Raw genomic sequence first — 15,877 nt, 5'->3', positions numbered from 1 at the left:
CTGATGTTCAGGTGTATATCAGTATGTAGTGTCTCAACTTTAAAGAGTCCTCTCCTGTTGATGTTCAGGTGCATATCAGTATGTAGCGTCTCTACTTTAAAGAGTCCTCTCCTGCTGATGTTCAGGTGTATATCAGTATGTAGTGTCTCTACTTTAAAGAGTCCTCTCCTGCTGATGTTCAGGTATATATCAGTATGTAGTGTCTCTACTTTAAAGAGTCCTCTCCTGTTGATGTTCAGGTGTATATCAGTATGTAGTGTCTCTACTTTAAAGAGTCCTCTCCTGCTGATGTTCAGGTGTATATCAGCATGTAGTGTCTCTACTTTAAAGAGTCCTCTCCTGCTGGTGTTCAGGTGTATATCAGTATGTAGTGTCTCTACTTTAAAGAGTCCTCTCCTGCTGATGTTCAGGTGTATATCAGTATGTAGTGTCTCAACTTTAAAGAGTCCTCTCCTGTTGATGTTCAGGTGTATATCAGTATGTAGCGTCTCTACTTTAAAGAGTCCTCTCCTGCTGATGTTCAGGTGTATATCAGTATGTAGTGTCTCTACTTTAAAGAGTCCTCTCCTGCAGCACCTCTTTTCACCCTCTGTCTGAAACCAGAGCCCAGTCTGCTCTGATTGGCTAGCTGGCCGGCTCTGTTGTGATTGGTTAACCAGCTTAGAGATGTCCCGCCTCTTAGCCTATCACGTACAGTGTGTCTCTTACCTGCTGTGTTTTCCTGCAGCTGAGGTTGGGGGGGTCGAAGGCTTCGATCTGAACACACTTCTGATTGGGAGACCACAGCCAGGTGTTGTTGTCCTCCCACCTGCTGCACTCCTTCCTCCTCGTGCACCTGTCCAACAAGCAGAGGGTGAGCCAATCAAACATACCCAAGGGTGGAAGGCACCCATTCAAAATGTTGTTTCATTTTAACACTGAAAAATGGGGGGGGGGGGAGAAGGTGTTTCCTGTAGATATTGAATTCCTCTTTTTACTGCACGGTTAGTGTATAGTGTTATTATTAGGCTGCTGTGTTTATTGTATTTTTGTAACTCTGGCACAACAATCTCCTTCGGGATGAATAAAGTCCTATCTTATCTTAAGTGTATGGAAAAACTCTTAATGTTTATATAGAGCTTTTGAGACTCACTTCCCTCGAGGACACACCAGCCGCAGTACGGGTCCTTCGTGGAGACGCAGGACAGACAGTCTGTCTTCAGGTGGCAGGACTGCACCGCACCTTGGAGATCTGCACACAGGAGAGAGAGTTTTTTATGGTGAACATCTCAGACTTTCCTGTTGTCTCTATTTTCGGCAGAGATGGTAAAAGTACACACATCCTTTCCTCAAGTACAGATACTCGTGTTTGAAAATACTCTGGTGAAAGTAGAAGTACTGACTAAACTTCTTTACTCAAGTCAAAGTAAAGAGGCTTTGAAATGTACTTCAGTAAAAGTACCCATAACTAGCAGCTGTTTTAAAGAGTACCTGACCTCCCTTTATATTAATAGAACAATAATGTCATTGTTAGCTAATGAATGTTTCCATGGTGACCAACGGCAACATGACAAACGTTTCCATTGGTCCCTCTTCTTTAGAGAAGACCAGGAAATGATGGATACACGGATCGTGTTCAAATCATTAGGCACGCAATGACTCTAAATAATAATGATCACGCCACCAAACACACATTCAGACTAAAGGAACCAGCCTGTTTGGAAAATGAGAGAAGTAGAAAGTACAGGTATTTGAGTTCAACATGTAAGAAGTAGAAAGTACAGATATTTGAGTTCAACATGTAAGAAGTAGAAAGTACAGGTATTTGTGTTCAACATGTAAGAAGTAGAAAGTACAGGTATTTGAGTTCAACATGTGAGAAGTAGAAAGTACAGGTATTTGTGTTCAACATGTAAGAAGTAGAAAGTACAGGTATTTGTGTTCAACATGTAAGAAGTAGAAAGTTCAGGTATTTGTGTTCAACATGTAAGAAGTAGAAAGTACAGGTATTTGAGTTCAACATGTAAGAAGTAGAAAGTACAGGTATTTGTGTTCAACATGTAAGAAGTAGAAAGTACAGGTATTTGTGTTCAAATGTAAGAAGTAGAAAGTACAGGTATTTGTGTTCAACATGTAAGAAGTCAAAGTAAAAAGTCGAAACATGTACTTAAAAACAGTAACAAAGTATTTGTACTCCACTACTTCCCACCTCTGGATTTCGGTGTTGTTTATTCCCAATGCACATCAGAGCTAATCACATCAACAGGAAGTGAACGTCACTCCGAATTACATCAGCGTATGTTTCATGTGTGTGTGTTGAGATGTGGAACAGACAGTGTTCAGAGGGAGATTTAAATCTGATCCTTCCTGATTCGTTTCGGTGTTTTTATTTTAAATGCCTGCAGAAAGAAACGGGACACATCTGTGATGCGTTCAGGGACATGTGTTTTACTCTCACAGCTGTCGGTTTCAACGACTCAGAGATAAATCGTGTTTTACACCTGAGATACATTTCAGTGCTTCGCGTAAAAGGGATGTTAGAGTTTTACACAGATACACTGCTCTGTAGTGCTATCAGAATACTTTCTTTAACCCGGGGAAATTGGGTTTGTAGCTATTTTTTAATATAACATAAATAAAAGATGAATACATTTTTTTCTTTTTTTAGTACAATATTTAAATAAACACGAAAAAGTAAGTATAAAAAGATAAAATTAAATAAAAAGATGAAATATAAGAAATTAAATATATAAAAAATATAAGAAATTAAAGTAAGAATGTGCGATAAAATACACAAAATTATATAGGAAATAAATACAAATAAATAAATAAAATTAAAGTTAAAAACAAATGATAATAAAATTAAAAATTAAAAAATTAAAAAAATTCAAATTTGAAATTCAAATACAATTCAAATGTAATATTCAATTAACATAAAATAACAAAAGTAAAATAAATGTAAAATATAAACATAAGAAGTTATTAGTAAGTCACATTATGAGGTAATTAAAATCATAAATCCATCACTTTATACAGAACTTCTTGCTTTAATATTTACTTTTAGAGGGAAGGTGTGGTTTGGACTTTAATCATTAATCTACCCGACAACAAGAGGCGGCTTCAATAAGTAAATACAAACGAGCTCGAGCTTCGTCAGTCCACTTGATGAAAGTGAATTGCCCCTCTTGAAGCAATTCATTCATTTCTAAATCAATAACATCCATTTCACTTCCAGGTTCAAAAGACGGCGGGCGGGAGATGAAAGCGGAGCGGGAAACAAAGACAGAACAAATCAATGGCTGACTCCTGTGCGCTAACGCAGACGGATGAGTTGTCGTTGAATAAAAGATCAAACGAGACACGGGGAATAATTGTAAGGCTCGTTAAGTGATGGATGCAATTTAAAAACAGAAGTAAGCACATGACCTTCTTCACAGCGAGGTGATGGATGGAGAGAATGGAGTGGGAGTGTGTGTGTGTGTGTGTGTGTGTGTGTGTGTGTGTGTGTGTGTGTGTGTGTGACCTTTTTCTCCGTGGTGATATACAGGTGTTGCAGCCCGGTATCGAACAGCAGGTTTTTGTTGACTTTCTCCCCGGTGACGTCGACCGGCGCCCGACCGTAAACCTCGGGGTGAGCGGACAGATGTACCTTCAGCACCTGCAGGGCACACACACACACACACACACACACACACACACACACACACACACACACACACACACACACACACACACACACACACACACACACACACACACACACACACACACACACACACACACACACACACACACACACACACACACACACACACACACACACACAATTAAAAAATATATATATGTAAAAATTGAATATAAAATAATATTATAAAAAATAAATAAGTAATGAAAATGTAAACAAAATAAAATAAAATCTATAAAAACAAAATACATAATAATAATATAATAATAATACAAACAATATCTTCAACATAATGGCTTTAAAAACATAATAGAAAAGTTCATACACAATAAAAAAAATCCTTCATCATCGTTTAGTTAAGATTAAATAACTGTTGAGTTTAAACAGGTATCAATTAACTAAATATATAAGTTATATTTCTAGTTAATACCATAAGGAAACATTAATGTCTAAGATAAATAATTAAACGGTTGTTAAATTGCAAAGACACACACCTTATGGTTAAAGCAACATAAGGAAGTAAGTAATGGTAAATAAAGCCAGTCTCACCTCTCCAGTGGAGGTGCCGAGGAACGCCACGGCATGCGTCATCTCCACGGCTACAGCCACGGCGGTCATGTGACCTTTACGAGCCAATGGGGGATCAGACGTCAGGGCGAACTCCGCCTTACTGGCCAATGGGGAGGGCAGGAACTCAGCTCCACATCCATACTTGAGCGTCATGTTGATCTGAAGGAGCAGAGCAGGAGTCAGTGCTGAAACTCTCAGATTATCCATCTTTCTATCACGTAAAGGTGAAGTGTTCTCACATGGTTTTTGCTGCTGCACAGCTCCTCAGATTTGGATGAGTACGGTGAATATACGGCGCCCTTTTCGTTGATGATGCCGTTGTGGCTGTAGCACGCTCCGATTATCTCCACCAGCCTTTTGTTGATGGAGCGCAGCGGGTACATGCCTAAGAAAACAAGAGAAACAACATTTACACTCAAATATTAAACATCTGAGGCCGTGTTGTTTGTTATTCGGACGATTAAAATGTTAAAATCAAAGCGCAAATACTGAAAATCCTCCCTTTTTACAGTTTATTTTGATATAATTCAAATGTGATAACGCTATTGTGTAAGGACGACATAAATATGGGAATATTGGGGATTTGTATTTGAATAAATCTCGCTAAACATAACGATATTTACAGATGTGTGTGACCATACTACAGCAGCACCGAGTATACTGTAGGAGAAATGAAACGCCATCATGTTCTGCAGAGCCACTAAAAACAAAGAACCGCAAGTTATAGTATTATAAGTCTAACCTTAAAGAATTGGCAACTAATTAAAATGGTCGATAACGGTTGTTTTTGGTACAAATATGGTATTTTGGTGATAAAAAGTCAGAAAGTGTGTTATTTGATCCCCTTAATACTGAAAACGTAGTCTTCTTTTGGTGCAACATCCTTTAAATCAGTGGTTCTCAACTGGTCAGGCTTCGGGACCCACTTCCGGCAACAATCTTGATTCTGATTGGCCAGAACACTCGAAAAAACATCGGCAAAGGTGTTTTATTGAGAAGATGATCACTACGTGACAGAAGCTTTCAAAACCGTTTATGGTCTCCGGTACTTCCAGTCCAACGCCGACTCCATGCACAGCGTTAGAACATCGGGCCTTCAAAATAAAAGTTAGATTTTTTTCCCAAAATGAAAAAAAAAAAAAAAAAATCGTTTTTTTCAAAAAAAAATTCTTCACTCACAAATCTGCGACCCACTCGAAACGGGTCCGCGACCCACCAGTTGAGAACCACTGCTTTAAATGATGCCTTCTTATCTTTGCTACCAGACAAACAAACCAAATTGAACACCAGGAACATATTCGCAACAAAAACATTTCCCAAATTGGGATTAATAAAGTACATTTGATCTTATTTCAGCTTCACGATGAGACTCACACATGGCGGAGGTGGAGGGGTCTTCGTCGGAGGTGAAGGTGACGAACAGGACATTGTCGGAGGCTGAAACGCTTCCATACTGTCCCGACGCCGTCATATTCTGAGCCAACGCGTCTCCTGGAGCTGTGACGTACGCAGCCTGCGAACAAAGACCAGGATAACAAATATGTTGGAGATTAATACTGAAATTATGTACAATACATTCGAGCGATTCCAGGTTCAAGAGCATTTTAAATCCGCATGATATTATTATTTAGGGGTGAGGTATCAAGTAATCACTGTAAGACAAAATCATGCCATGTAAAAATTCCATAAATGTGGAATGCTGCCCTTTCCTAACAAAATGCTAAAGTGGCATTTCTATTAATTATTCATTCATAATTTTCTTTATTTAATTACTGATTCTACATCTCTTTTGCTTTAACTTCACATATCTTTTTTTTTTTAACGATGTATGAACTTGTTTTGAGCATCAGGACTGTTTGAGGCATATGATAGCTATGTGATTAACATGATGATTCAGCCTCTATGGAGAGAGACATATGACAAGCATGATCATTTCTGACGTGGAGCTAATCTGAAGTAAACATTGAATACTGCTTTCTATTCCTCCATCTTGTGACTGTGGAACTCCCTCTCTTGGATATCAGCATGTGAAGGACACTGTTCAGGAACTAGTTGATGCTCTGTATGTGATGACTACTTCCATTCTGGAGAGGATCACAGATACATGGATCCTGGGATTGAAGCTCAAGCCGGGGACCAGTGAGATTTAAAAACAGCTTAAAATATCCCAAATTTCCAAATGTGTTTCCATGTGTTTCCTATAATAAAGTTGTTTACCTGCGCCTTGTTGTACTTGTTGCCTTGGCTACAGTTGAGCTGCAGCTCGGTGTAGGAGTAGTATCCGTGGTCGTCTTCACACATCCTGGAGACGAAGGTGAAGTTCTTCGTGTCCTGGACTCCCAGCGTTCTGGAGAACAGGAAGTAGACGAAGCCGTCATCTTTGAAGGCGAATCGGAAGTCGTGAAGATATCGAAGAACGAAAGGATTCGCCTGAACCGCCGACGCCTCGATGATCGAGTCGAAAACAACCCAGTCCCCGACATCCTGAAGGATCCGAGTGGAAATCAGCTTCGTACTGTCATGGCTGCCGTAGCCTTTACCAACCTGATGAAGAGGAGGAGGGAGAGGAAGTGGAGGAGGAGGAAGAGGAGGAGAAATTACACTTTATATTCTTGTTTGAATTTTGTCAATAATACAGGAACAGCACATTGTTTTATAGGTCAACCGCTTATGTGTTGGAGCGCTAGCCAATAGGGTGCGAGTGTTACAAAGTGATGTCACTATGTTCCGGAACCTTGGGATTTTTGCCTTTGCAGGCCATTTACATGCACTAAAAATCAATATCACGAACTACAGGAAAGGGAAAACCCCCACAAAAAGCATCATAGAGCCTCTCGCACTAAAAGTAAATTCTAAAATTGAAGGTCTCCTATCGCCTACCAGGAAGACGGTGAAGTTATCCTTTTCTCTGGGGAAGTTATCCTTTTCTTTGGTGAAGTGTGACATCACTCCCACCACGGAGACGCTCTCCTCGGCGCTCGCCACGTACGACTTCTCTCCCTTGGAGTCGCTGAAGTAGATTAGCTGCTGCACGTCGCTCAGGTTCCTCAGAGAGCAGATTCCCCGGTAGACGCTGCCGCACACCACCAGCATGTCCCTGCCCTCCTGCACCAGGATCAGCTTGTTGTGGTTGTCCGTTTCCACCGCCTCCTCGCAGGCGTCCGTGACGGGAGGCGTGCACTGCCGGTTGTCCCGTTTCGGACCCGTTTCTGTGTGGGATTCAATCTGCAGATCTGGGGTCAGCTGGTACAGGTGGTTCACGGCGCCAACGTAGAGGCGGCCAGATCGAGGGTCTGTTACCACGTTGTTGATGAGCGTGTCCGAGGAGAAGGAGTCCACGTTTTTACTATAAGAGGGGAGGATTGTTGCTAGGGACAAGAGGGCAAACTGCCACGACCTCCAACGCTCCATCACGTCTGCAGGGAACACAGAAAAAACTTTTTTTAATGCTTTTGGTATCAATCAATGTTCATGGCTACCGCCTGAGATCGAACGCTGTGATTGTATTAAATGTGCCAACTGCTAGGACTGTCTTAGGGAATACAGCTTTTAGATGCGCAGCTCCGCTAACTTGGAACAGTCTGCAAAAGGAATGGAAGTTGAGCAGTTTGGTTCCATTACATGTTTTTAAAGCAAGGATAGATGCTATCCAATCGGAAACTGTTGGTATCTGTAAATGCTACTAGCTATACAAACTGTAGTCAATGTAAATATGCCATATGATGTCCTCTTTGTTTTTCTGTCATGTTTGTATTTAAATAAAGGTTTTGAATTTGAATGCTACATTAGTCTCAGTGGACTATACAGGTTGTACTGAATATCAATACGACACCCTTTGTCTTTGGACAGGAAACACTCCCAAAGAAAACCCCAAAAAGTTATGGGGGAAATGTTAGAAACCTTGGGGAGAGCAACAGAGGAGGGATAGATGTCGTGTGTAAATTAAAAAGATAATACATTTACAACATAGGTAATCCACATGCTTGCCTTGCCTATACAACCCATCAGGACAAAGCTTCGAAATCTGGGGGCGACTCCAGCCTCGAACGACACATTTTTGTAAATAAATCATTACATTTAAGTTATTAATCGAGCAGAAATGAAGTAAAGTGTTGATTTATTCTGTTCTATATGATTATATACTACACATTTCTGCATATCGGACTGATGCACAGACACAATGCGACATGTAAAGACGTCACTTTAGGCTGTGGGACGGGGATTTGTTATCCCAATTATTTTTGACAATAAAACGAAACAATGGAGCAATTAACCCAGGGTGGTAAACTGCTGTGCTAACGCTGCTTCTGACAATAAACCCGCTGAACTCTGAACACAGCTCTCGTCTTTTAAATAACAGCAGTGGCACAAACTCAAGAAGGAGAAACTTCTCATTAAAACAGGAACTACTTTTACTGCAGAGAACATGAGAGGAAGAGGAGGAGGAAGAGGAGGAGGAAGAGGTCTAAAGGAGTCACTGAGCCAGATTAGATTAGCAAAGACAAACGAAGAAAGTGTGGTGTGTGTGTGTGTGTGTGTGTGTGTGTGTGTGTGTGTGTGTGTGTGTGTGTGTGTGTGTGTGTGTGTGTGTGTGTGTGTGTGTGTGACTGAGTGTAGCAATTAGTTTTCTGACATACTGAGTTTCTGCTGCCGTTAGTCTGTAAGGCTGTGTTTAATTAAAGTGGAGGTGGCTGTAAAACCACAAGAAACTGAACCAAACATTCACACAACTACCAGGTAACTTTCAGGTAATTCACATCAACTTAAACTCAGAATATCACCCTTTAAATGTCACTAAATGCATCATAAATATGTCTTAATTACAGCTGCTTTATTTACCCGATGAGGCGTTTTTATTGAGCAATCATTGGCTCTTTCAGATCGCTCAGGGTCAATTGCTTTTAACTTTCTCCAAATTGAGTTCGCTTCAGTGCAAAAAGGGATTTATTAGAGTGGAAAGACTTATCTCTGTAGCACCTGCTCCCCAAATTACAGATATCAGGAGTTAATGACCTGCAGAGTTTAGAAAGGGTACCCTCTTTTAGGACCAAGATTATCACTGCCAGGGTTTCTTTAATTGTAAATATTACTATAAATAATGACCGTAACAGCATTGCATCGACTTCATCATCCAATCACCTACTTGTGTGTGTTGGAAAACTTTCAATAATTTGACACTTCTATCTGAGTTGTATGCATCTGATTTATATTCATTTCCGTCATCTGTCCCTAGCAAAAAATAAATAAAAAATAAATAACAAAATAAATAAAAACTAGGGCTGTCAGTCGATTAAAAATATTTAACCGCGATTAATCGTACATTTTGTATCTGTTCTAAATGCACCTTAGAGGAATATTTCAGCATATGAGTGGATAAATATGCTTTATGCAAATGTTTATTTATTATCATTGGAACAATGACAAATATTCTCCTGAATATTTTCAACACAACAACCTGGAACCTCTCTTTCTCTCACACACTCGCCCAACCCTGTGTACTTATTTGCACTGAGCCAGTTTCTCAAACTGACAAGCCTGTTTAGAGTTGTCGGTGAAATGCCGCTCCTCTGTCTTCATAACAGTCAAAGCATGAGACTGAAGTTCCCACAGGGGTCAAAACAATGCGCTGTGATGTGCAGTCAACACGTTGGATGCGATCAGAATGATCTAACTCAGCCCCTCGTCCTCCACGATGTTAAGCTGTAGCCCCCATTTAGCTATCGCTGTTGAAAGCTTGCTGCTCGTAGACGCCTGGACACGGCGTCTACGAGCAGCAAGCTTTCAAGCGTGGTCTGCCGCAAGCGAGCAGCAGGAGCGGGGCTGAGCATCAGCTGTGTGCTTGGCTTGCTGTTATTAACGCGTTCTTCAGCCCTAATAAAAACCTCATTACTTTGGACACAACTATGTTTCGTTTGCCAAATGATAATAAATACATATTTTATAAACTGATATTTTGATTGTAAAAACCGGAATCTGACAATTAACTATAAGAAATATTTGCGATATTTCTCTGAAATTAGGCAAACACCAAATCCATAGTACCATCAATTGCACACAATACAGAACTACAGTCATTTACTCTCCACAGCTTGTATCTGTAAAAACCTATAATATATTGTCGTGAAAAGCTCTTTACTTTGAGCACAACTGTGTTTCATTTCCCATTAAACACTAAAACCCCTCCTCTCTGACCTGTCGCTGTCATTAATCTCCTCTCCTCCTCTCATTAAAGTATAAATATACTGCAGGTTCTTCCTCTCCTCTCACAGGACCTGTTGTTCATGTTTTCATCTGCCACATGAAAGAAACCCGTCTTCATGTTTCTGTCTCTGCTCTCTTTCCCCTCGATGCCTCATTTTATGTCTTTCATCCTCCAGCTTTCTCTCTGGTGTCAGCGCTGAAATAAACTGGGTGTCAAAGGTGTGAAGTGTGTGTTTCTGTTATTTATGTTTCAGGTTGACTTTAAACATCTGTAGTTATGTAAAGGGAGGACGTTTTGGCTTCAGATGGGATTAGAGGACTGTTATTCTGAATGTATTACAGTTAATGAAAGCAAACCAGACCACCATTGATACGATGAGCCGTCTATATTTTACACATTTATGCATTTTAATTGCCTTTTTCTTGTTGTGTCTTAAGTATAGTGTATGTTGCATTTTTTAAGATGATTAAAAGAGCCTTTTTACAGCAGTCAAATGTGAAAAGATTAAACAGACAAACAATAAAAGTCCTATTTCCCCACATTTCCCACGTAAACACTACGACTTTGTTGCTCGTCTTGCACCTCATTAAAACACAGTATTAAACACGGCAGTGAGGTGACATTTTATTTAGAGCAAGAAAGTGTTGTCTCAAATCACACATGGAGGCTGTGAACTCACAAGAAGCAGCGATAGCATCTGTGATAGTTAGTTACAGAGCTCTCAAGTCTCAGACACACGCATTTCACTCCATTCACACGCCAGACCTTGTATTTCTCACGCAGAGATTTCTTTCCAGGGGTACCGCCCACCAAGTTGCGCCGCAATTTTGTAAACAAACTAGGCTTGTTTGAGACGCGTGCACTCCACTAGCACCCCCCCCCCACCCCCGCGTTGACATTCGCGATAAAGAGGGCTTCATACTCCACTAGCACGCCCCCCCCCCGTTGACATTCGCGGTACAGAGGGCTTCATGGGAACTTTGAGGGGAGCCAGAAGCTGGAGTACCAAACACCGCTGCCAAAATCTCCCTCTGAACTCTGTTCAAAACTTGAGGGCCCTGTAGTTAGCAACGTTAGTTAGTTAGCAACGACAGTTAGCGGTACCAAAATCATTACAGACTAATCAATTGACCCTACGAAAATGAAGAAGAAGAAGCCTCTTTGACAAAGTGGCATAAAAGTCATTTTTCCAATCAGCATTAAACTTATAACAGTGTGTATAAGAGTGTTTTAACAACACATAACTCTTAAATTAGCTAGCTATTATGCTACCTTTGGACTAACACTGTGTCTCGATTAGGACACTTCCCTTAGCACACTGCATGTTGTGCACTGAGAACACTTCTGGAGTGTGTTTTGACGATGTCAAAAGCTACAATTGCACACGGCTGCTTTGCTCTCACAGGAAGTGACGATCGTCGCTGTTAGCTAGCTAGCAAGGATCGTTCATGGTACCAAATCAGAAACAGACTGCTCAATTAACCAAATAAAATGAATGTTGGTATCTTTGCAACACCAGTAAAGTCGTACATTACTTAAATATGGAAAAGAAACCAGATATTATTTGTAGAGTGCTGTGTTTTAGCAATAGGGGCTAATTCAGCCACGTAGCCAAGATGGCGGTTGTTGACGGCAAAACGTTTCTAGCATTCGACTTTTTGACTGTTATGAGAGCACTATAGGTACGCATTGTGTATTTTTCCATACTTCACATTAGGACACACTTAAGTACTCAAAATACAACCCAGTTTCAGGGCATTTCGTGTAATAGTCACAAAATTAATTTAATCTATTGATTCGTGTTCACCATCAAAATTTACACACAGAACGATTTTAAAAGCAATGTATTTCTATTGGTAGTATTTTTCGTGCATGCACCACGTCTTTTTGTCCGGTCGGTCGGGTCTTGGAAGACCGGAAGCTGTGTGGTTCATAAAAACATGTTCTTGCTCAATACCAAGCCACGGTTGTTGTTTTTATTTTAAATTGTATAATGTCGGACTTTTTTTTAAAAATCTTTCTGTGTGAGACGAACACGAATCAATAGATTAATTTCGTGACTATAACACGAAATGTCGTGAGACTGGGTTGCAAAATAGCACAAACTGAGACACTGAATTGCACGCCAACATCTGGAGAAGGAGAGAGAAACAGGTTTTAAAGAAAGACAGACAGACAGTTTTGTAGGTGGAGGTTCAGACCTTCCCCGAGGATTTTGTGTTTGAAAAAACGGTTTAGTTTGAACTCTTTCCCGAGGGTAAATATGTAAAGACAGGACACAGAGAGCCGTAGAGACAATGTGAATTACAAAGAGCAGCTTGGAGAGGTTAGAGAGAGAAACTTAGAGAGGTTTTTATTCCCCTGGCTTCGGCTCCGGCAGACATTCCTGGATTTAGTTTCACTCCAAACTTTTTTTTTAAGCAGAGGGGTCAGCGCTGAAGACTTTCTAAAAGTACACATACGGGATTTGAATGAGTCATAGAGTGCTGTTCTCTCTCCTGTGGATATATGAGTGTGTGTAAAAAACTAAAGTAAGTTTTCTACCAGATATGTTGTGCTGTAGGGGCCGACTTATTCTGACACACCCTGACTCAGCTGTAATGCTATACTTAAGCAGACTATTTCCTGAATTCTGTAACTGCAAATATAAATATGGCAGATGTTAAACTCCTATCAGACAGATACTGGCGTGTTACAGATGGAAAATGGATGAATAATAGCAAAAAAAGGGGTTTTGCAGCAACAATTGCTGTTTTTTTTTATTTATAATTTGGTGTAGAGAGATGTATAAGATGTAATCCTCACAGCATCATTTATCAACGTGACCTCAAGGAAAGGCGTATAAAGCATGCTACTTTAAAGGAAATTGTACGTGTTTGTCCTGTCTTTATGTTTTTCAATGCCCCGTTCAAATTTAAACAAGTTTATAGATTTATTCTCACACACACTGGGTGTTTCTCAATGTCGAGTACGCTTGCTTGGTAGCACATGTCTTCCGAGTCACTTGCTTCAGAAGCGAGGCAAGAATCCTTCCTGGCATTCGGAAAACGAAGAGTGGAACATGCTAGCAAGTGTGTAGGTGTGCGTCATATGAGAGACCCCGCCTTACATTTTCCGCCACAGATTTGGGGAAGTTGGTCCGTGCGCAAAGCATTGTGGGGATTTTAAGGACGCGAAGTCTACACATGTGTAGCCTCGAAATTTCTCCAAACGAAGTACGCGGGGCTCCGTAGATTTCCAAGTATGCTGGACATTGGAACAGTCCTTCGGCGGGACTCGGTGACGTAGTATGCTTGAAATAGTGGCTCTGGAGCATCCTTACTCGACATTGAGAAACACCCTCTGTCTCAGATACTCAAGCGGACTATAATGCCACATGCTGAACTCCGATCACGCAGACACAGGTGTCTTAAAGATAATTGATTCTTCTTGGTGAAGAATTTGCCAAAAATGAGGTTTCGCATAACATGGAAGATATCCTAACACCATGGATTGAACTGCTGGTTGTTTTTTAATGACTTTGTTTCCAAAATAGTGACAAATAAGATTTAATCAATCAATCAATCAATGTTACCTCATAGATAGGCATTTAAAAGCATGCTACTTTTAAGGACATTTAACATGCATATCATGTCTTTATTGCATGTTTAAGCAACACAACTAACTTGGTTTGGGTTAAAAAAAAGTACATTTGTTACGTTAATTCAGTTAAATTCGTATATTATCATGCATGCTGTATGTCTCGAGTAAACACACCTGTTTACCTGCAATTTTCCGGCAATAACAATTTGTTTTCTCTTTAATTTCTTGCTCTAAAAAAGGATTTCTTGTTTACGAGTAATCATTTTTCATCTCATTTACATTCATGCCAACCACTGGGCGCCATTAGCCATTCATGACAGAGCGCTGGAGGAACATTGAAGCTGATTGGCCGGGCCTGCAGGGGGATACGAGCGATATGATTGGTCGCGCCCAGGGGAAATTGAGTTCTTATTGGTGGTAATGAAAAGGCCTGAAGGAGAGGATAGGAAGCACACACACACACACACACACACACACACACACACACACACACACACACACACACACACACACACACACACACACACACACACACACACACACACACACACACACACACACACACACACACACACACACACACACACACACACACACACACACACACACACACACACACACACACACACACACACACACACACACACACACACTATGTTGATGTCCATGAGGAGCTTCCAGACGTGCGTAAATAAAGAACAACAGATGCTTATAGCTGTGGAATTGATTTTGCATTACAACTGCTTGTATCAGTGGTTAAAAGTAATTTAGAATAGGTTTTATTGAGTGTATTTGTGAAACTTATACACAAACAAGCCTTCAAATTAAAAACCAAAGATGTAAAGACATAAGAGAAAGCATTAAAACACCTAATATAGAGCTAAGGGGAATAACGAAAATCAAATATCACACGTTTTTGACCAAATACGTCAATATCGGGATGCTGTTGTGGGATTAATCATTAGAAAGTATTATCAGTTAGGTGGTAAAGTAAATAAAAGTAAATAAAAGAAGAGAGATATGGGTTACAATTCTGAAAAAACTACATGAAAACCAAGAAATATCTCAAATCTAACAAGATATCACAAAATCAATATTATATCCAGTCTTACACAGAGCCACCATGAGATGCATCAATCGGGGACTTTTTTAACCGAATCTAACTCTCAAAATGTGGAAATGGGAAATTGTTTGTTCGCCGCTGAAACCTGAGAGGATGCATATAATTACACTCGGTAATAATCTGTAAGTGCACATTATTACACGATGACAAAGGTAAGACCCGCGATGAAGTCGACCTTTGAGTAGAGGATTAGTCTGATGACACACACACACACACACACACACACACACACACACACACACACACACACACACACACACACACACACACACACACACACACACACACACACACACACACACACACACACACACACACACACACACACACACACACACACACACACACACACACACACACACACACACACACACACACACACACACACACACACACACACACGTCTCTGTATAGTACCAGTGGGTAACATCTCAGCGGGGACACAGCGAGCAGAAAACAAACCAAAGACTGAAAGGAGACACAGAGGACTGACTGTGTGAGGACAAAGCTTCAATGGGCAGTAAGTACAGGAACTCATTAACCAGTTCCACACACACACAACCACTGGTATTATTGAAAAGACCAACAGAAAAACTTGTGTGTCACCATTTGCACGCCAGACATTAGGGCATGAGCACAGACTTTCCCTCATTAGTCCACAGAGAACACAACATCTGAAGCTCTTGATGTTTTTTGGCCAAACTAGCAGTGGTTTTAGCAAAGGTCTCAACAAGTA

The 15,877-nt window shown here is 40.5% G+C and overlaps 1 protein-coding gene across 1 annotated transcript in view; it reads right to left on the bottom strand.

Moving 5' to 3' along the window:
- Window positions 1-15,877, bottom strand: part of LOC307022806 (plexin-B2-like) — a 171,139-nt gene that overhangs the window by 27,038 nt on the left and 128,224 nt on the right. Inside the window, 9 exon segments of the mRNA XM_079655698.1 lie at window positions 695-835; window positions 1,129-1,219; window positions 1,222-1,231; window positions 3,503-3,637; window positions 4,214-4,393; window positions 4,474-4,619; window positions 5,609-5,747; window positions 6,452-6,778; window positions 7,115-7,650. Of these exon segments, the coding sequence (XP_079511824.1) occupies window positions 695-835; window positions 1,129-1,219; window positions 1,222-1,231; window positions 3,503-3,637; window positions 4,214-4,393; window positions 4,474-4,619; window positions 5,609-5,747; window positions 6,452-6,778; window positions 7,115-7,645 (1,700 nt within the window). The 5' untranslated portion in view covers window positions 7,646-7,650.

This window comes from Notothenia rossii, assembly GCF_949606895.1.
Source record: "Notothenia rossii genome assembly, chromosome: 10".
NCBI lineage: Eukaryota > Metazoa > Chordata > Actinopteri > Perciformes > Nototheniidae > Notothenia > Notothenia rossii.
The sequence above is the reverse complement of the archived record's forward strand: the minus strand, read 5'-3'. Positions and strand labels throughout refer to the sequence as shown.